Source organism: Falco punctatus, assembly GCF_963210335.1.
Source record: "Falco punctatus genome assembly, chromosome: Z".
Classification (NCBI taxonomy): Eukaryota; Metazoa; Chordata; class Aves; order Falconiformes; family Falconidae; genus Falco; species Falco punctatus.
In genome coordinates this window covers 13,971,634-13,993,674 of record NC_137586.1, presented here as the reverse complement: position 1 = coordinate 13,993,674, position 22,041 = coordinate 13,971,634, and the positions used below count along the sequence as shown (strand labels likewise).

At 38.8% G+C, this 22,041-nt stretch overlaps 1 protein-coding gene across 1 annotated transcript in view; it reads right to left on the bottom strand.

The window, feature by feature from the left end:
* Positions 1-22,041, bottom strand: part of SLC1A3 (solute carrier family 1 member 3) — a 74,972-nt gene that overhangs the window by 10,556 nt on the left and 42,375 nt on the right. The window contains exons 4-6 of the mRNA XM_080372146.1: positions 11,585-11,789; positions 10,165-10,207; positions 1,184-1,479 (exon numbers count right to left, since the gene is read on the bottom strand). Of these exons, the coding sequence (XP_080228272.1) occupies positions 1,184-1,479; positions 10,165-10,207; positions 11,585-11,789 (544 nt within the window). The remainder of the gene's footprint in view (positions 1-1,183; positions 1,480-10,164; positions 10,208-11,584; positions 11,790-22,041) is intronic.

The window sequence follows — 22,041 nt, the reverse complement described above, 5'->3', positions numbered from 1 at the left end:
CTCACCAGTGCTGCTTCCCGTGCTGTTGGAAAGGAATCCACAGGGAGCACTGGATAGATACTTTAGCAAGAAGCCACCATTTACAAAGGTTAGCTGCGCTGTGGGGCGGCCACAAGGGTGGTGTGATCTGCTTTTTCCTATTGGTGAGCACAGCTACAGATGAAGAAACGGCTATCGCTGAGCATAAACTAACATAATTCTGCTGCATCTGGGCTTTTGGTACTGCCTTATTTTTATAAATGTCCACTTGCTTTTTCACACTAAGTTACCATAGAATAAAATTTATCCAGAATATCTCAATTACACTTTAAGCCATCAAATCCATGTAGAAATTTCTCAGATGTAACAATTATCATTCACTGCTTTATCATCTTAATCATGCTTGTAAAGAAGGAGGAAAGATTTTGGCTTCGTATAGAAGCTTCCAGACAGAATAGAATTACTGGAAAAATACTGTTAGTTTTGTATCTGCTATTGTAACGTATCTGTGTGTGCTCTTCGGTATGCTTTCAGACTTGATTTGTTTGTTTGTTTGTTTTCTGCAGTAAAGGAGGGAACGAGACATAATTTCCTAATTACCCTTCTACCTGAAAAATAACAAATCTTCGTCGTTGAAAAGACTTCCTACCTAACGTTTCAGTGAAAAGGTATTTGATTTATTTATCTATTGAATACAATAAAGAAAGTAGGGGAATTATGTGTACGTGTAAGCAGTGCAGCTACAATGCAAGGATGTATGTATATGCTATGCAATTGCAGGAACCAGTTTGGTTGGAAACTAACAATAACAAGGTCTTGCTGCATAGAAATAAGATCATGGGAGAGGTTTGTCTGTTTCCTTTAGTGAAGGCAGATTAGGATATAAGGAAACTTTGATAGCATACTGTTGTGATTGCTATCTTTATGAAGACATACAATGGCTCTGTATGTTTAACAAGGTCTGCCACAGACCCTGATTATTCTCATGTCAAAAGCTAAACACGCTGAAAGAGTAGGTGTGTTCAGGCAGATTATTGACATACAGAATTACAGTTCTTGTGTTGGTTTATGAAAAAAAGCTACAAGGTAGTTAAGATCCTATTGTCCGACTTCCTGCCAGACAGACTCTTGCTATCCGATACCTGACTGTGATGAAAAAATATTGTTAGTACCTTAAGACGGATTTTATCAAAGGGGCACTTACCACATGATTAGAGCTACCAATCGCATGATAGCCTCATTGAGGCTATCAAAGAAGTCTTTTAATGCCTGACCTTGCTCCTTCATGCTTCCGATCACCAGGCCAAAGCTTATTGAGAAGACCACCAAGCCAAGGGCATTCACTCCATTTACAGAACCTGGAACGGGAACTATTTCCTCTTTCATCTGGGTGAGGGTTTCCATTGCTTCTGACACATTGCTTATTATGGAAGCCACTGTGGATGTGTCATTGGATGGAATACCTACTTTAAACATTCTCTTTTCATAGTTAGTTTTGAACTGTTAAAACAAAAATAAAGATAGGAATTCTGTGAATTATAGCAAACAAAGGTAAAAATCACACATTAAATTATTAATTATTATTGCAGGACCTTTTAATTCTTTGTGTAGTATTTGTTGGTAAAATGTCTTGGGATAAAAACCTGGCTTTCCTGAAAGCAACAAAAATGTATATGAACTTCAAGAGCTAAGTCTTTTACCTCTAGCTTCCAGAATTCATTTTCTCATAAATATGTCAAAATCAAAGATGCATATTTGTCATTCTCATGAGTTTTGTGACAAAACTTTTGATTATTAGTTTGCATTGTTATAAATTGCCATTTTTCCTACCAATATATTTCCAACTGTTAAATAAAGAGGTCTTTTTTGGCTAGTGAAAATACTTTCATGAGCTCTGGAATTTCTTTCCTTTTTCATCTCCTTGAATTAGAAAAAATTAGAATGAAAGTATCTTAAATGGAACATTCTTCTTTTCTCCTTTGCAATGGCAAAAGCCGTTAGTTTTCTATGCTTTGCCATAGCAAATCGCTGCTTTTCTTAATTAAGAAAAGAGTGCTACCTTAAACAGTTCCCTTATGGAATGGGCAAATCAATTTAAAAATCTCAATATGCCCCTAAATGTCTGCTTTGAAAACCCATCTTTCGCCACCTAATGCTTTTCCAAAGAGAAATGTGCATTCTGAATATTTCTGTCTGGGCTTAAAAAGCCCTGCAGCCCTGTCCTGATTAAATTCTCTTGAATACAAAGAATACTAATTATCACCAGTAAAATATTTGTAATATATCTCAGGATGCTAGATACTCTACTAAAGCAATGGGATGCTGGTGTCAAGGTTATTCAGCAACTTTGAATTTTTATTCCTTTAGGCCTGCCAACAAAAGACAAATATTAAATCTAGGGCTGTAGTATTATCAGTAGTATCTGGAGAATGTTTTGCACTTCAAAAGTATTTGAGTGAAATGGAGTACTTCTGACTAAGATGGGAAACTTGAATATCAGCATCTCTCAAAACTGACCTAATTTTCTGATATTCCCCACACATGAATAGTTTTATGCACTTCTTTCACATATTTGCTGTATCCCCCTGAAGGCTTTAAGTCTTTCAGAATTTCAAATCTAACTTGCTTACAGGAGAGTTACGGAAAGTTTCAGATTAAGATGTATCAGAACAAATCTCCATGGAGGCCAAATGCTCTTGAACTTTAAGTGAAATCTGCTGAAATGTTTCAAGATTTGGGCTCTGGTGAGAGGAGACAGCTGAGCTGTTCGAACAGTTGGCTGACACAGAAAAGCCCAGTTCCACTCCCATCCAACCTGTGATAATTTCCCATTGGTGGCAGTTCTAGTTGGATCTCTCAATGACCAATTCTACTTTTTAAAATGGCAGAAAACTTACCAAGCAAAAAAAATCAGCCATTTTTGGGTAAAGGCTATGGAGGTGAAGTAGCTCACTGACTGATGAATGCAAGGGAGGGCAAAACATTGAGACTAGAACTACAGAGCCAGGGAAGGAGTGATGCAGTTACCTCTTTAAGTGACAGAGAAATATTAGAGCGGAAATGGAAATTTTCTAGAAGTTCTCACTAAGTTGTTTTTAATTCAGTCCTGACAGGAATGTTAAATTATTGCCTAAGGCTGTATATTAAACACTTCTATTTTTTTTTTTCTTTTAAGTCTGTATAGGTATGACAATTGTGTTATATGTATATCTTTGTTACTGTTTTTCAATAGAAAAAATAATTGGAAAAATTTCCTTAATGCAAATATCTGAAGGGTGCAATTACGCCAGACTTGTGGGCATACAGATTAGACAAACAAAAAATCAAGCTGTTTAATGAGGATTGGAATTAAAGCCTAATTTCCTAATGAATTTTCTATTAATTTCCTACTTCCACTAGCACTTCGTAACTGACTTTGTCCTGATTCTCCTCTGTTACCCTCAGGTCCTTCTCTCATTCTGTTTGAGTAGGTCAAAAGCGACGTGTGATACGGCTGTTAGACGGCGTTAGATGTGTGCTGCCTGGCTGCTGCCTGTTGGAACAGGCCACGAGTGGAGTCATAAACTGCTTTCCTTTCACTGGCAGCACAGCCAAGGTTTGTCTGAAAATCACCCCGCTCATGTCAGATTAGGTTGGAATTGGCCACTGGGCTCAAAAACAAAGACAGGACTGGGAAGAATTTGGGTAGCTACAGGGGAGAAATCACAATCACATCAAGTTTCTTACCTTTAAAAACTCCATCTAGAAATTATTTTAGCTTGTAATATTCATATTCTTTCCTTTTTTGGTGCTAATTCTGGAATGCTGTCCCGGCACGAATATGCTTTTAATTCTTTATTAGTTAAACCTCTTTAGGGTTATAGTATAGATTTTAGGACCTCACTTAGCAAAGTCCATTTCCATTTTGGCTACTAGGCTGGTATAGAGAGATGTAGATACTACCTGTGGAGTCACCCTGCTGGTCAGACTTAAGTATTCAGAAATGTTACGAGGGAGTATCATAGTCTTTCTAGACACCCCCCCACCGCCCCACCCCGCGGAGCAGTGGAGAAACAGTTTATTTAAGAGTGAGATTCAAAATGAGAACCAGAGCAACAGGAATAGGAGCAATCATTTGCTCTGGGACAGTCACTGGAGATAGCCTTTCTTTCATCATTGCTACATGAGGTTAAGGATAACTCTGTGGATGTATCTGCCTTCTTATGCCCAAAGTTGTCTGTCAAAGGTCATGAGAAGATTCCTGGTGAAGCAAAAGAAATTAAAGAAAACCAAATACATGAAATGCAAAGGGGATGTCTATTGAGGAAAAAGTGCAGGTTGAGCTTTATTCTTATTAGTGCTTTTTCAGATGACACTAAAGGCAAAATACAAGATTGCTTGACAACACAAAACAAATGTTCTGTGTGTGGAATGGTGAAAAAGCCAACTGTTTATAAGAAGTGACAGGTTGAAAGACCACCTTCAAGGTGACAAAAAATGTCAAAGGTTTTGATATAGATAATAGAAATAGGTAATAGTGGAGTTAACTATTACTGCTCTGCAGAGGAACTGTTGATAAGAGATCAGTTTGTGAGCTTTTATGAGATCCCTACTTTCAGGCAGACCTTTGTCTTCATGGGAATCAGTTATCAGCTGTTCACATAGGTTGAAATGACATTTTAATGTCACACTGTGATTCTGCTAATCCTTGTTCTTTTGCAACAGTAAGTAATGTCAGTAATTAGACAAAACTGCTCATATGATAGATCGTAGGCTTAAGGGTCTCAGAAGAGCTGCTTATGTTTTACTGGAAGTCCACACACCTACACTGATAATCTGTGATGGGCTAGACAACATCACTGAAATCCTGTCTTTCTGAGGATGGTTGGTGCATTTTGTCTCCAGGCAGAGTTATTTTTGCCTGGTAAGATATTAGATGCAAAATACTCATAATTTTTCCTTAATTTCATGTATAGAGAACAAAAGAGGAACAAGGTAAATATTATTTAGAACATATTTGAACAATCTATTTTTCCTGCAGTAAAATATAAAAATAATGGCATTTCTGAATTTTTTTACAAGACACAGTGCTAATGAACAACTCAAAAATGAATTTTAATTTAGTTAGCTCATTATGAAATAGACAAAGTAATTACATTGTTGCATAATATAATGAATTAGTTGTTTACATTTCTATTATAATTTTGTTTTCGTTAGTGGTACAAGATACCCACAGTCATTTGACTTGAATATATTACATGACTTTTTAAGAAGCAACATTATAACACGGCAGTAGCACATTCCACTGCTTAACTTGGAGACAAAGTAATTGTATGGGTAACTGCTCTGAAAACTAGTAATTTACTGTCAGTGCTCTGAGATAGTGTAATCAGCACTGTTTGTGCTAAGTCTGTGTGATGGTGTAGTCTTTAGTGAATGGTGATCTTAAAAGCAACAAGTTTGGTTAAATGCAAGCCTGAAAAAAATGAAAAGAAATTAAAATAAGGCAGTGACTTCCCATCTCCCTAATTAATTTTTTTCTTTTCCATATAGACATGTCTGAAAATGTTCTTAATTGTCTGCGGAAGACCTGATGACACAGGTCAAAATATATCTTAACTAGCCAAAATTATCATGAGGATTAGACAGCATATATTAATTAATATTCACGTCTGGATGTGTGATCAACACTTCCAGTCCCCTTGATAAGGATGAGTTCAGGAAAGAATATTTAATTCAAAATATCTCAAAAGAAGTGCAAGTATCAGATGCACCTTTCCAGTTCTTTAAACTTCAGCTGGCATCAAATTCCACTTATTCACAGTAGAATGACCCTTCCCAAATTGTCAGACTGATTCTGTTTCTCTTGTCCCAAGCTCACTTGTATTTCTTTGACTTTTGATATATTCCCAGAGCACAACACAAAGAACAAGCAGTTAAAAAAGCAGATTAACAAGCAGACTGTTTATGACTGCTTAGCTCTAGGCTAGATAGCATATTTTAGTTTAGCAAAGAAAAAAATGAGGAGATAATGACCAGAGCTGAAGGATATATCCAAAGATTTCTTGAGATATCCCTAAACTGGGAGTGAATATAGTGGTATAGAGAAAATTTTGAACAAAGTAACCTAGTTTTAGGTAAGTGTGGAATATTTATCTGCAGTCAGCCTTTTGAGATTCTCAACATTCTGATAAAAACCACAGAAGCCCCCAAATGATCAATGCATAGTGAAAGCAGCAACATATGTCATATGAAAAGAACGAGCATCAAAAAGTGTGCTGTTTGGATCAATGATCTGCTGTTTCCAGCAATCCCTATCTGCCACTGATATAATTGGAGGAGATCCTGATAGAGACAGGGTGCCAACAGGACTTTGATCTTTCACAGGGACAGTGGGAGTGATGAGTGAAGAGCAGAGTGAAACTAAAGCCCAGCTTTTCCCAGATTATTGTTCATGACTTGATCTTCTAGGCAAGGTAACTCTTTGTCCCTTTAGACTTTCCTGACCCATGGGGCTGAATGCCACCAGATAAACTTGAAATGGTTCTGCTCCCTCAGCTGAAAGGTTTGATTGAAAGGATTTCTTTAGCTTTTCTGTGGGCTCTTTCTCTCCTACAGGGACTCCTCCTGGCTTCTGAGCCCCACAATGGGTTGCCTTTTTTTTGAGAGGAAGGAGCATTTTGTTCCACCACTCTTCTTGTTCCTAGGGAATAAAATGTGCAAAGGAGGAGAAGAAGAAGCAAGAGGAAGAAGCTTTGCCTCATAGACTTCCTGGGAAAAACGAACAAGAAAAGGAATCCAAAGGATCAGGAGACTGAATGAGGAACAGTAGAAAATTTAGGAAGAGCCTTCCTAAATAAGTCCTTGGGTCCAATCTTCCTTCATGACTCTTCTCCCAGCAGCAATCCTGTAAAAGCTTTCCCAGCTCCATCTAGAAGCCCTCCTCATGTTGGTTACCCTCTCCATATAGCTCCATTTCATTTTGCGTGAAAGCAATTCCATATCCAGAAAGCTAGTTTTACCTTGCTGAAATGAATTATGCAAAGGAAAGTACAAATTTCCATGCTTTGGTGTTACAAAAGTTGAGTGATGGTTGATCTTTTGAGTTTAAAAACTTGGGAAATTATAGTTGGTCCTGTGTGGAGCTGCTTTGGTGTTTTGATGCTTGCTATTGATGGGAAGTAACAGGTTCAAAACCTGCTGTGGGTACCAACACAGTCATTAGGGGACCTGTCTGCTGGCTGTGGTGAGAAAGAAACAAGAACCTTCCAGTGGGTTTCAGTGCAGGTCTGTCAGGAAAGAAACCTGCCTAGGGATGCTACCAGACAGATATGTGCACCTTAAATATCGAAAGATGTGATTTGAATGTGTAATGTATATGCCAGTGATGGTTTCCAGGTGTGCAAAGCTGTGTGGAGGTCAGTATTACACCCTTCAGTGTGTGACTATGAGTGTTTTGTGTTTTGGCCAGCAAACAGTGTTACAGAACCAGATCAGTGCCAGATGGATCATCCATCTTCATAAATCTTCTGAGAAACATATGAAAAACCTGATGTGAACTTTTGAAAATAAAGTTATGGAGTTAGATGGACAAAGTCATCTGGATACCTATGAATCTTACATATACTTGTTTCTCCTGTCTGCTACAATAAAATAACTTATACCTAAAAATCTAGATTTTGGTACCTGATTCAAAAGGTAATAGTATCAGTATGACAGATTCAAAATCCTCGTGCTTCAGTAAGCATAGCTGCTGCTGAAAGTGAGAAAAAACTTTCATTGAACATTTCCATTTTTTGGAACCATTTTTTGGAAATCCCTTTAAGCTGTAAAGCACATGAGAAATACAATATACTTAGTGTTAACAGAATCTGCAGGAGATCTTTGATTAAGAACATAGATTTAGGACTGCTAGTCACAGAGTCAAGTTTCCTGTTGCTGTAGGATATTTTATTGAAAGAATTCTTCAAGCTGTATCTTAAAACTGGTGAGGTAGTTTGCTACCACAACTCCTAACTGAAGATTTTTCCAGGACCTCATGTAGGTAATGAAGGTTAAAACCTTTACTAATTCCCACTTTAAATTCAGTCATAGTGGTACCCACTTCTTACTGTATAAACGTTTTTCTTCATCTTATACAGCTCTGTTCCCACTTTGGTTTCTGTACCCGAATACTTTTAAATCAAGCTTCTTTTTTCTTTGTATGCTGTGTTCTTTTGATAATCCCAGCAACTCCTGTCTCCATTGTAATTTTGCATGAATGTTACTGTGTAATGAGCTGAACATACTCGGTATTCCAGCCACATTCCTCTGGCTTTGTTTCTTTTGTTGTAGTTATGTCACCTAATATATCCTAGAGCTGAATTTGAAGGGGTCTAAATTTTGTTTTTCTTTCCATTGATGGCTTCCCATTTCAAAGCAGGAATTACTGTTCATTTCTAAATGTTTTATTCACATGTGATGAAGAGCTATGAGGAGATAACCATAAGATAACCATCTTATGGCCATATCATTCATAAAAGTACCAATTAAGGTACACTCATTCTTTCAGTCCTTCTATTGCTATCTCTACAAATTTACAGTTCTAACAGTAATCTTATCCCCTGCTCAACTATTTCACTTCCCTCATATTAAACCCTTTGTTTTACGGAAGTCCAAAGAGATTTGATCCATTGTGCTTCCGTGGTGCACACACACCAAAAAACGGAACCCACAAAGCCCCACAAAACCGCCAAACCAAGCAAGAGCAATCTTCTGGAAGAAAGGTGGAAGATTATTCTGGTACTATCTAGGTTTCAGAAACCCATGTTATTCCTCACCTTGTTGGTTCTTTTGTTGTGGGTTTGTTTGGTTTTTTTTTAATGTGTTTTTCATTTTTATTTATTATGAAGCCTTTACTCTTTCCTTCAAGGTACTTACATCCTTCAGTACAACTGAACTCAAGCTAATATGTTACTAACCATTTAAATAAATTCCCAAATCTTGTTGAAATTGCAATTTGAAAGGCACTATGATTGCTTTCACCAGTTACAGATAATAACTTCCCAATTTGAGACATTTATTAAAAAAACTTGTTGCCAGATCTGTAACTTTATGCCCTAATTCTTTCATTATTTTGAGATATAGATTGTGTAATTCCCTGACTTCATTACATTATATTCTTTGACTTTTGTTTCTGGTTTAGATACAGACTTTTGTATTTCCATACTGTTCTTCTGCGTCCCTGTCCTAAGTTCATCATCATACTTACTGAAAACAGAGGCACAGCATTTGTTGATTTTGGATCTGGGTGTAGTTTATCTTTAATGTTGACCAAATCTTTAATCTAGAAAGCCACAGTTTTTATTACTCTCTATTTATATAACTAAAGAAAATGTTACTGTTTCTTTTCAATTCTTCTGCAAGATACAACTCAGCTGCACTTTGGTTAAGTTTCTACTTTATTCTCTGGCTTCTTGACCTCCATATTTCAGCCTTTTTTTTATTTTATCGCTGCAGCAATAACTGGTAAAGAATATCAGTTCAAGACTGTCTGTAGAGTCAATATGAAGCAATTAGATTATGGAAATACATATTATAGGTTTCATTGAATCTATAATGTTCTCCTTTTAAAAAAAGAATGTAACTAGTTACTATTATTTTCTCCATAGAACAGTTAAGGTTAAGACTAGGCTAATGATAGAGGAGTTTGGGAAGCAAAATAGAAGAGCACTCCTATGTACCCCTACCATAGGTCACAGAAAGTCCTCTAGTTTGAATTATTTATTGATGTCGACAAAATCATTTCCTCTGTTTCAAACCTATGCATGTTTTGAGCATGACATTCCTGAACATCCTCCAGCCTTTGTGCAGATGAGGTGTATCTCAGTATATCTCCATTTAAAGTAATACTGATTGTGAAAAGTAAATTCTGTATTGACTTGAATGAAGCTTCCTGTAGACTTATGAATTTGACATTTTGAAAACCTCTTTTGTTTATTTGCTGTGCCAGGTGTGTTTTCTTCACTTTTTGTAGCACATACCGAGACAATATGATTGAAAAGAAAGCACAGATTTGGCTGGTTTAATTTGAGGGGCTTTTGACAGTTGGCAGCATACATAAGATTTGTTACTGCTGTAAGGACGTGATATTCCTAAAAAAAATGCTATTTCATTTCAATTTCTTACTTTGTTATGATCTGGTTGGAAATAACAAAAAATTTTTACCTGTTTAAAGCAAGCTTCCACCAGATTTGGAGGGAACATGTTTCTGTGAAAAAGAAACAAAATAACATGAGATGTAATCAGACTGTAGTGATATTCCAAGTAGGGGCACAGCTAATAAAAGAATTGACCAGCTCATTTTCAAAGGAATCCTAAGACAAATACGTAATTATGTATACAGTGAGTAGAGCTTTGCATATAGCATTGGCCTGGTTAGTGGGTTGGATAGATCCTAGCAATTGCAATCTGTGTATCCAATATTGTATAGAGATCCGATTATGGAGCAGAATATTAGCTAAGTTACCAAATGAACAAAGCTCTGTGGGTCAGTGTTGACTTTTAGTTTTGTATTTATTAATGCTTTCTGAATCCAGATTAATAAAAAGGTTATCAATATTTAATGTATTTCTGCTTCTCAGTTTCTGCAGGCATGTAGCTTAGTACAACATGACACATCACTCAATTTAGAGTCTTGTCATGATTAAGAGATAAACGTTTCTGAACTCTGAGTATTCTTTAATAATAACACATAGACATATAATTATATATGTCTCTCTATATTTGTTACAGATGGGGGTTTGTTTCTTTGCTTTCCAAAATGGTGACATTTCTGAGGGAATTAGAAGCAGCCTAACTGAATAAATCTTGAGGAATCTGAGTGCAAACCTCTTCATGGGTCTTTCTGAAGTCCCCCTTCCTGGCAGCATGACTCTTGGAGGCCTTTCTCCATGTCTCTGGTTTCTCCAAATGGGTTAGTGGAACACAAAATTTTGGTGGCTTTACCTGTGGAAAAGCTCCCGAGTTCAAAACCTCAGCTTCCCTACTCCCTGGAATACATCTGTGACATATTAGCTCTATAAAAGAGGCATTGCAGAGTCTCTGAGCAAGGAGAAAACAAGATTTTATATCTGTGCCCCTCTATTTCAAGCATTTTACTTGCCTGTTCCTTGGATTTATTTCCCATCCATACAATTTAACACGTTGAGTAGATGCACCCAGATTGGCAGCTACAATTCAAAATTAAGATGAATAGCTAAATCAGGAATTCAAGTGAAGTAAGAAAACTGTAAAAAGTTGGAAGTAAAGGAAAGCAGAGGATTTTGGTAATAAGGACTGTGCTTTGGAAGGAGGGGAGAAGACCCATGCAGATAGCAGAACAGAAGTCTTTCTTTTGTGTATGAAAGAAAGAATCTTTCTTTGAATATTAAAAGTAGTTTCTTCCCTTGCAAGAGCTTGGTTGGAAAATAAATGCACGTATTCTTTTGTAGTGTTATAGTGTTTAGAGATATTGGTATCACATAGTTGAAAGAAATTTAGCTAGTTTATGCAGTTGCTGTCTAAAATTTCTACTTTGTTTTCACGTGAATCTAAATATTATTGTCGTTGCTATTGGTACAGAAAATGTGCAATGTCATAGCCATACCTGATTAAATCAAGAAAGGCATCTGCTGCTGTCACTTGCACAATTTTGCCTTCTCTGTGCATGTTTTCTTTAGTACCTTTCCCAGGGTGGATGATGACCACAATGATTATACCAATCAGTACAGCAATGATGGTAGTACTCATGTAGTAGACTACTGCTCGGATTCCCATCTTCCCTGATGCTTTACTATCCAGGGCAGCAATTCCTAGTAAATTTAAGCACAAGGATATTCACCTCATACAGTTGTGAGTAAAGAGTGTAAACTCAGCATGATGAAAACAGTTTTGTGGGAAGAGTTTTGACGACTAGTACATTTAAAGCTACCCAAGGTAAGTTGGCCCTCTTTTGCAGCTCATACTGCCGCTGTTTTCCCATCCCGCCCCTAATGCTTGTTATAATTTTCTATTAGAAGACTTACAGCTTTCTGCGCTTTGTTAACACTTCGTTAAAAGCAGGAATTATTGGTCTGATGCAGCGTGGCACTGTCTATATTCCAGTGAGCCAATTCATGGTTTTTGATTAGCATAGTTAGCATAGTCTGAAAAACGTGCCTTAGAAATGTGCTGCAGCTAATTTGTAATAGTAAGAAAGAAAACACAGTACTCTCAGGTAATGTTGATAATATTTACTACAGTTCATGTGTATGAAGTTTTCTTCATACCCTAATGGAATGACCTCAGTTTGCCTCTGTTCCAAGCCATGGGAGTTTAAAACAGATTAAATGCTGTTAGCTTGTTTCAGAAAATCCTTACTATTGTATGAATAAGCATTTAGAGTCTTTTGTAAGCTTTGCAAAACCTGCGACATTAATCCTAATTCTTGGCTTGTCTTAATGCATCTGATCTAATGTGAATACTGGGGTGCTCACAATGGCATCTGCTAAAGTGTTCGTTTGTGAGATTGCACCAGCAGGGCTGCGATGTGTTTTTAAAATGAAGGTGCAGTTCTGCCAGGGAAATCTCTGAGTCTCTGAGAAGGAGTGTCTCATGAGGACGGTCAGAAATGGAAATGTTTTTTCTCTTTCCAAGCAGGTCCAGTTAATGGTGTTCTCTTTTAAATGCTCCTTTGGTGCTTCTCCTTAAAAGTAAAGTCAATAACTTCCCCATACTTCATCTGGAGGGCTACGCCATCTGTCCCAAAACATTGGTGATGCTTCTTGTCGGAACCAAGCTTTCAAAATGCATAATGAAAAAAAAAGTCAGGAATGGGTATCTTTGCTTTATCATCTCCTCCTATGGACCCCTATATAACACTGCCTAATCCAGACTTCTGTGGACTGCCCAGACATTTATTTTAGATGCCATCTTTGAACATACAACATACAATGAAATCTGACCACCTTCTTCTCTGGGTACTTGTCTCAGAGGAGAAGTGTTTAAAATAAGGCAACAGGACTGCATTAATAGAAATAATACGGAAACATTTGACTAGAATCACGACCTGGCAAAACAAAGTGTTTTCTCAAATCATTGTAGATATATTGTACTTCTGCCTGTCTTCTAAAGGAGAAAATATGTGCTACTGGAGTTACAATGAAAATATTCTAGTCACTGATGTAACTGAGATCAAGGCTGTGTTCCAGGCTCTGATCAAATCTGGAAAGTATAAAACCAATCACACGCTTCATACTTACCCTTGCATTTCAGCTGGTGTTTGCCTGTTGTTTTGACAGAAGCCATTAGAGCCAGTAAGATCTGTACCCACAAAATGAATTGCAAAGGGAGATCACTAGATTTGCACCCCGAATTGCTTGATTTTCGTGTGTCATTGTGGTGGAAGAACAAAAGTGTTACAGGCATACTAAGAGACTGAAAATGGAAATCCAACGTTTGAAGCACTTAATCCTTCATTTCTCTGCTCAGCTTTTCCATCTGTAAAGCCTGATGATAATGTTTGTGGTAAGTTTACCTATATGTTTTGAAATTCTGTGAAGAAAATCGTAGATAGTACTAAGTAATAGATAGTTTTCTTATATTTACAAATAGGAGGTAAGTCCTTAGCCCTCTTGTCAGTGGATGAAGGATTGATTTATTTTTTTTTTTGGCTCCTCAAAATATTGCAAATGCAAAATAATACAAGTAAAATTATGCAATTCATAAAAAAATATATTTTTTTAGAATTTCAGATCTGCTGCTGAGTTGCACAATGTTTCTGTCAGACAGAATTTTATTTTCAAACTATCTGTATGCAACTTAAAACAAATTGTAATTTAAAAAGTGAAAAATGAACATAGACATACTAGTCCAGTCAATTTTATCTTTGTATATTTTAATTTGTTTTTAATGTTCTTACTTACTGTTTCTAAAGTAGCAGCAATGGGCTATGTATTTTTTCATTTTAGCTAAGCTAAACATTTTAAGCTTTAAACTTGGTTACATCCTAAGCATGAAAATGTTAACATAGATAGTTTGGTAAGAAGGTTTGGAAAAGCACAGGTGTTAAATCAGTCAGTTCCCAGTACCCTGCCCTTGTCAGATAATAGATTCAGGGCCAGATGCTGAGCACTGTCAGTCTAGAGGGTTTTGCAGCCGTATGTGCTTACTGCTTTGAGCAAGCAAGTCTTTCTTTGTAATCCACATTGGACACTAGGTTGGGTCTTCTGCAGTTGGAAAATCACTAGGAGTCAGTGTAGGGCACATTTCACCACTGAAGATCGCTGTGTTGAAGGATTAGAGTTTGTGATCCTATTTCTTTCTTGGACAGATTCTGGGATTGAGTGGTGAACCATGTGCACCTGGTATGTCAGGGAGCAAGAGTCATGCACTTTTTCTTTATAAGCTTCTTTCCAGCTTGGTTTCCTATTATGCACTCTGGCTGTGAGTACAGGGCCCCTTATTTTAGGTTGCTCAGTCTCATTCCTGCTCTTGCTATCACATAAATGACTTCTCAGCTTGAAAGTAGAGAACAGCAATTCCTTTCGTCTGGAGCTCTAACTGCTCATGGCATATATAGCAACAAGCATTCAAAGCATAGGGATGACAAGCCTAAGGATGAACAGAAGCTGTATGAAGAGGAAGCATGTTCTCACCTCAGAGAGCCCTTACTGGGAAGCTGCTGGGCAACCTTCCCTCCCACTGAAGTTAGTGGGAACTCAGGGAACTCACAAGAGGGACAGTCGGTACCATCCAGGGCTGAAACTGCAAAAGCTTCCAGCATACCAACAACAAGATTTATCTAAAAAAGTGTTTAAAATCTGTTTTCAAAACATGGGAAAATGAAAGGGGTTGAGGTTGTTTTATTTACACTTTTAAGACGTTGACAAGATTTCTTAGCACTGAATGGGGCTCTGGAAGGGTCCTTGACGGAGAAGCAATAAAGTTTGCTCCAAAGCTTTCATGTGTCACAGACTATTGTATCCTCAGTGTGTCCTTTCACAGCCGGCCAGCAAAACTCCCGTTGTCCCACGGGAGATGTATGTGCCACTTTCATCCTGCTCGCAGCTCTCTCCTCCACATTGCTGCTGGCTCCAGCACCTCTGCGTCCGCTCTTCCCTCCCCTCCCCTTCCCCAGGGGGCCTGGGAAACTCTGCTGTGCCACCGGTCCCCACGCACAGGGATGCCTTGGAGTTGTCAAGGCAACCTGGAGCAGAGTGCCTGTAATTTTTCCCAGCGTGTGCGCGCACACAACATGAATGGGAATGATTTTTTAAGTGTTGATGGGGAGGGAGGGAGGCAGGGAGGGAGGAAGGGAAGAGAAGAAAGAAGGGGGCAGGCCTAATTCTGTGGAACTGCAAAGAAACCCAAGCCCTTACCCCTGTCCTCTCCCTTCACCTACTCTTTCCCTCTCTTGAGAAGTAAGTGAGGAATCAGTCACACTGTGGGTGAAATAAAGACATGACAAGGAGTTCTCCAGTGTCAGGGCAAAAAGCAAAGCACTACATTGTTCTTTAACAAAAGTGTTAAGAGAAGAAAGGGAAATATTTTGTGTCATAGGAAAGGCAGCAAGCAAGTGTCATTGCAAGAGGAGGAGAAAGAGAGAAAAGTTGAAAGGAAAGGAGAAAAAATCTGGTTAAGGCAACTTGTTAAAAATTCTGAATTGTTAATCTGATAGTTCTGATCAGTCACCTGGCTTGATCATGTTTCTCTACATGAACTGATGGTGCAGCAACTTTCCTGAATAGCTACTATACTATGTCTGGTTTTGTGTCATTTATATTCTTTTATATTGTATTTATGATTCTAGATAATACAGAATTCCAAAATTGACAAATCCAGAGTTGCTTTATATTGTTTTTACTTTTCTTGACATTGAAAGCATGCTGTGCATAATGTATGTGTAGTCTTGGACTATACTAGGGCACACTAACACAGAAGAATGGTACTGTACTCATAAAATATACTAAGCATGTTTTCTTTAGATAACATTTAAGCCAATAATAGCTTTAGATCTGCTTGTTCAAAAATAAGTTCCAAGACATCATTTTAAAAACCAAAAAGTAAAGCCTAAGCTAAAAAGTCCTACAGATTCAGAATATTTTCTCCTTCTAATTAACATGACTGCATCAACCGATTTTTTGCAGAACAGTCCAATGTCCTCAAGTCATAAATTATGAGCTATTTCAGTCTGAGATTTGAGTTTAAGCACATACCTAATTTTCCTGTTACAGTACCTAAGAGTTTCTGTCTGTGTTTTTTTTGTTTTAGGAAGAGGGAATATTCATATTTGCACCATTAAATGGAACAAGCATATTTTTATTTCTAACTGAGGCCCTATTTCTCTGTGTAAACTTCTAGTCAGTAAAGCATTCTTGGACTTATATTTGTCCTTGATGTTAATCACTAACTAAAGTGGTTTGATGAATTAGGGTCCATAACTACCTGTTTTTAAATGGGATCTTTTTCTTTACACTCAACAATAAGTAGTATGCCACTGAAGAACTGAGCCAGTAGCAAGATTAGTTTTCTTTTGCTTTTCCTAAAAAAAAAACAGTTGCTACTTAGACTGATCATAGTACCTTCAGTGATTTTTTCATTTCTCAGAGCAAGCAAGACCCTCTCACTGGGATGAGGGGGTGTGCATGTGAGTATATGCATATATACATGTATATAATTTTAGATTGAAAACAGTTAAAATGCTCAGTTACCACTTTTCATGTTAAAAGTCCCTGTTTCGGAAATCTTTTTGCTGACCTTCAAAAACTTTTGGAAAAACTAACAAGTTTATGTGATTGCTTTCCTATACTAAAATTCTTGCATTTGTAACAACCATCTAACATTTTGCTCACAATATTTTTAACCTTTGGTTTCTGTAAAATTACTTTTGATGCACAGTGATGAAAACTTTAAACATATAATAGAGTAGTTCAGTTGGAAGGGACGCACAACGATCACCTAGTCCAGCCGCCTGACACCGCTTCGGGGCTGACCAAGGGTTAAAGCTCGTTACTAAGGGCATTGGCCAAACGCCTCTGAAGCACTGACAGGCCTGGGGCATCGCCCACCGCCCCAGGAAGCCTGTTGCAGTGTCTGACCACCCTCTCGGTGAAGAAGTGCTTCCTGACGTCCAGCCTGAGCCTCCCCTGGCGCAGCTTTGAACCATTCCCGCGTGTCCGTCACCGGATCCCGGGCAGAAGGGATCAGCACCTCCCTCCCCACGTCCCCTCCCCAGGAAGCTGCAGAGAGCAGCGAGGTCGCCCCTCAGCCCCCTTTGCTCCAAACCAGACGAGCCCAGAGCCCTCAGCTGCTCCTGCTAGGAGCTGTACTGCTAGGACAGTAGTAACCTTAGTAGAGGAACCACAAGTTCAGAGCCTTGATGTGGGCACTTGGCTGAGGAGCCACTATCACAAGGCTACAATCTGTGGGTATATAACAGAATGCCTCTACTTCGTAATCCTGCTGAGACATAGCAATATGTTCTTAGAAATACATAAAATTATGAAGCAGTTCTGAATGAGCATGCAGAACAAACTGTGCATTCTGGTCCTTCTAGATAATGGTTACTGGAAAGAAAAGAAAGCATTTCTATGATCATGATGAACCTTTATTCGACGTGTTAGAACTGAATTGATGGCACTTCCTTGCTAATGTAGATTTTAACATAAATTTCCTTTAGAAGTTTTCGACTCAGTCTTTAAAAACAAAACAGTATGAACAGAGCATCTCTTAACTGCAAATTATTTTCCTGTTTTTTTTTTACAGTATCTTCATTAGGAAGTTGCAGTTGCTTGGTAAGGCCTCCTGTGGTGGACCAGTAATAATGGCAACTGGTGACTGAGGAGTGTTGCCCTAATTTTGTTTCTTTAAAGTTGTCTTTCAGTCTCCTAATAAAGCAGTCTTAAATGGGCTACTCCCAACCCCCTACATCCCCTAAGTACTGTGTGATGAGTAAACTCTCAGTGTGAGACCATGAGAACAATCCCTCGTGTATGTTGATGAGGATTTGTGGAAATGAGTAGCACAGTGCAAGGTCATGGTAAAATATGCTGGCAGAGAAATTGTAGGGAAAAGCAACAGTTAGGTAAAGACAGCAGAAGTATTGCCCAAGTTTAATTAACAAGATTAAGCTCTACAGCTTTATTCTGATAGCTGCTAAGCATGTCCTGAGTGGTGCTGAGCATTCCCAGAAAACAAAAGTTAAATGGCATTTAAAGCTTTGACAAGAATTTTAAAGTCCTTCGCAAGGCCAGGTCCAAAATCAGTCCAAACTCTAGATTATTATTTTTAATAGCAGTAGTAGTAAAAGAATAAAATTGCAAAGAAAAAAAGCTAACTAACATTTTCGAAGAACTATATGCATTGGTGAAGTTTATATTAATTGAATACAGCTAATGACTTCCTGAAGCCACATGAAATGTGTCTGAAACATAGTTCTGTATGCCTTTTTGCATGAACTGATGGGACAAGCTGCCCCCAAATCTCAGTTCAGCTTACCCTTATTTGGAATACGGAAATTTAAATAATGAAATTAGGTATTTTATTAACTTTTCCAGGTCCATTAGGAACACTAGGCAAACACCTCACAGGAAAATTAGCAGTTGCATTTGATCCAAAATCTTGTGGCTGTGATTAAGCCAAGCTGACTAATGAAATGCATGGCTGGGATATAGCAATGCAATTCAGTCAGCCAATTAAATGGCTAAGAGTGGCTCCTAAAGGGCTAGACCTGCCCCACAGCTTTGTAGTCCTGTCCCATCCCTTGCCACCAGGAAGCTATTAACTTTAGGGTTTGTAGGGTTCGTTTTTCTGTCAATTTGTTATTCTGAATCATCTCAGAATCATGTTATGTGAACACCAGATCTTTAACAAGGGAAGCAGAAAGAAGGCATGTCAGGAAGCAGAAAACAAGCGTTTTGTCAGCAGTCTGCCAATTACTTCCAGTTGGCTGTATTGTTAAACTGCATTCTTTGGTGGGAGCACTGCTATAGCAAGTTAAGCATTCCTTACTTCTCCCTGCTTATCTTTAAACTGGCTCTGTTCTCATCAGGTAGCTGAGAAACACTGCCCACCATCTGATGACAAGGAGAGAGCACCTGGGCTCAGGAGAGATCTGGAGGGCCACAGCTGCTCAAGACAGTGCTGCCTTCAAAAAAAATTAACAGAAAAATAGACCACTGTGAAGGTACAGACATGTTCCTGTTACACATAAGAAAAAATTTCACTGTGTGAGCAAATCAGAGAAATTACAGATTTTAACAGAAAGATGGGATTTAACAACATGTGAAAGAGTCCACATAAGCACTTAAAGAAATCAATGTACTTTCTTTGTGGATCCTCCACTACCACAGCAAGGAGAAAGGTTGTAGATGATCAGAAAAGACTTCAGAAAAAGGACACTAACTTAACCCTGCCATACATACTTATTTCTGATATTCATAGAATACTTGTTCTGAAATACCCTTGAATGTGGATGCTGGATACCTACCTCTCAGTGATTCTGAAAGCTTTTGCATGTGCAAAAGTGATGTAAACTGAACATTGTACTCTTTCTGTTGGTCCCATACTTCTGTGTGGAAACAGCCTAAAAATAATGCCAGCAAATAGATGTAACATATGCTAGCTTCAAACATATTTCCTCCATCCCTTACTAATTCTTGTTAAGGGAAAATATTTTGTGACGGACCATACTTTTTCATTCTTTACACTCTTTGCTTCCAACGATGCCCTTCTAGCCACAGTTTATTCATCAGAAGGAAAATGTCAAACCATGATAACACAATGCCAGAACATCACTGACTGGGATGAATGGTAGAGGCCCAAGTAATCTCTGGTGGCTTTACAGTGGCTTTCAGTTAACCATGAATAATGAAACACCATTTTGTTGTTATTCATCACTGTGGAACAACTTCACTTTATGAAACTCTGCTCAGTTTCAGTGCATCAAAATTCATTGTTATCTTATTAAAAAATATGACAGTAATCTATGCTGGGAAGTATTTCCTGGCTCATAAAGTATAGCATTCTGATGCAGCAGGCAAATATATTACAGTCTTAGTTAGAAATTTATTGAGCTTGCAGTTCAAATCAGTTGCTATTTTTATCCTATTTTCATGGTGGGGTTTTCCACAGCCTTGCTCACTTCTTACTTGGCTTGTTTCTATGCACAAGTAACTTGACTGATCAACAGCTCAATATCCAGATGGAGGTCAAAGACAAGTCGTGTCCCTCAGGGTTCTGTACTAGGACAAGTTCTGTTTAATATCTTCATCAATGTCATAGACAGTGGTATTGAGTGCACCCTCAGAAAATTCCCAGATGACACCAGGCTGTGTTGTGTGGTTGATGCACCTGAGGGATGAGATGCCATCCAAAGGGACCTGGACTGGCTTGAGAAGTGGGCCCATGGGAACCTCATGAGGTTCAACAAGGCCAAGTGCAAGGTCCCGCACCTGGGCTGGGACAACCCTGGTCATCAGTACAGGCTGGGGCAGTCCTGTAGGGAAGGACTGGGGGTTACTAGTGGGTGAAAAGCTGGACGTGGCCCAGCAATGCCCACTCGCAGCCCAGAAAGCCGACCGTACCCTGGGCTGCACCAAAGGCAGCGTGGCCAGCAGGGTGAGGGAGGTGACTGTGCCCCTCTGCTCCGCTCTGGTGGGACCCCACAGGGGTACTGCATCCAGCTCTGCAGCCCTCAGCGCAGGGAAGACTCGGACCTGTTGGAGCGGGTCCACAGGAGGGACACAAAGATGATCAGAGGGCTGGAGCACCTCTCCCGTGAGAACAGGCTGAGAGCTGGGGTTGTTCAGCATGGGGAAGAGAAGGCTCTGGAAAGACCTTTCAGTTCTTAAAGGGGCTTGTGAGAAAGCTGGGAACAGACTTTTTAGTAGGACCTGAAGTGACAGGACAAGGGGTAGGTTCAGACTAGGTGGAAGGAAGAAATTTTTTACAAAGAGGGTGGTGAAACTCTGGAACAGGTTGCCCAGAGAGGTGGTAGATGCCCCATCCCTGGAAACATTCAAGGTCAGGGTGGGCGGGGCTCTGAGCAATCTGATCTGGTTGAAGATGTCCCTGCTGGTTGCAGGTTGTTGGACTAGGTGGTCTTTACAGGTCCCTTCCAACACAAACCATTCTATGATTCTTCCTTTAAAATTCTTCTCTGTGTCAGGAAAACATCAGTCACTGAGGTCAGGGAAGAATTCCATAAACCTCCCCAGCCTGCGCTTGCTGTTGCTAAATATTTTATAGACACCAAAGTGTTACACCTCCCAGTAAAATGAGATATGTAAATATGGTACACTCAGCTGCTTCATTTATTGAGTGTCTGTGATATTTGCGTTACTACAGGAAACCTCTTACAAGAATATGCTCTACTGTGCTGAGAAGTACAGTTGATTTACTTTTCGGGTTTGCAGTATGACAGAATACATTTGGAGAACGAGTAGGAGAGTACATTTCCTGAAACTCACATCTGCTGGAGAAAGACCCTGCTGTGGGTCTGTTTAGATACCCATTTAACTCTTCACATTATTCCATCTTTTGCTCACAGTATTGGAATGTGCCAAACAATATGCTTTTTGAAAGGAAACTAGGGAGTAATTTATCTTCTTTATGTGTGCTAAGCAGAGCAGGAGGGAGAGGCAAGCAGGGATTCACAGCAAGCCATGGAGCAGTGATTAGTAACAGCTGACAGTCTCAAACCAAGACTCTCTTTCTTCGGTTACCTCATTGTAATAACAGAGTACAAAGGACTGACTGTCTTCAAGCCAAGAATCAGAGACCCAGGAACACAGAAAATAGCAGCTCACAATTTTTTTTTGGTAACAAAACACTGCTGCTACCTGCACAGTGCAATTCTGAAAAGTCATCCTTTTATGTCCAGACATTTGGACTAAGCTTTCCTGGAAATGGGATTCTTCTGTTTGGCATAAAGCTGTTTATTTTCTGTATCATGAGTGAAATAAGCAAGTACATTCCCTAGAGAAGAATCATAATGTAACATGGTAAATTATTTCAGTTTAATTAGGAAAAAAGTTAACAGTGGTATCTGATAAACCAAGCACATTAAGTTAGCTTGAATCCTAC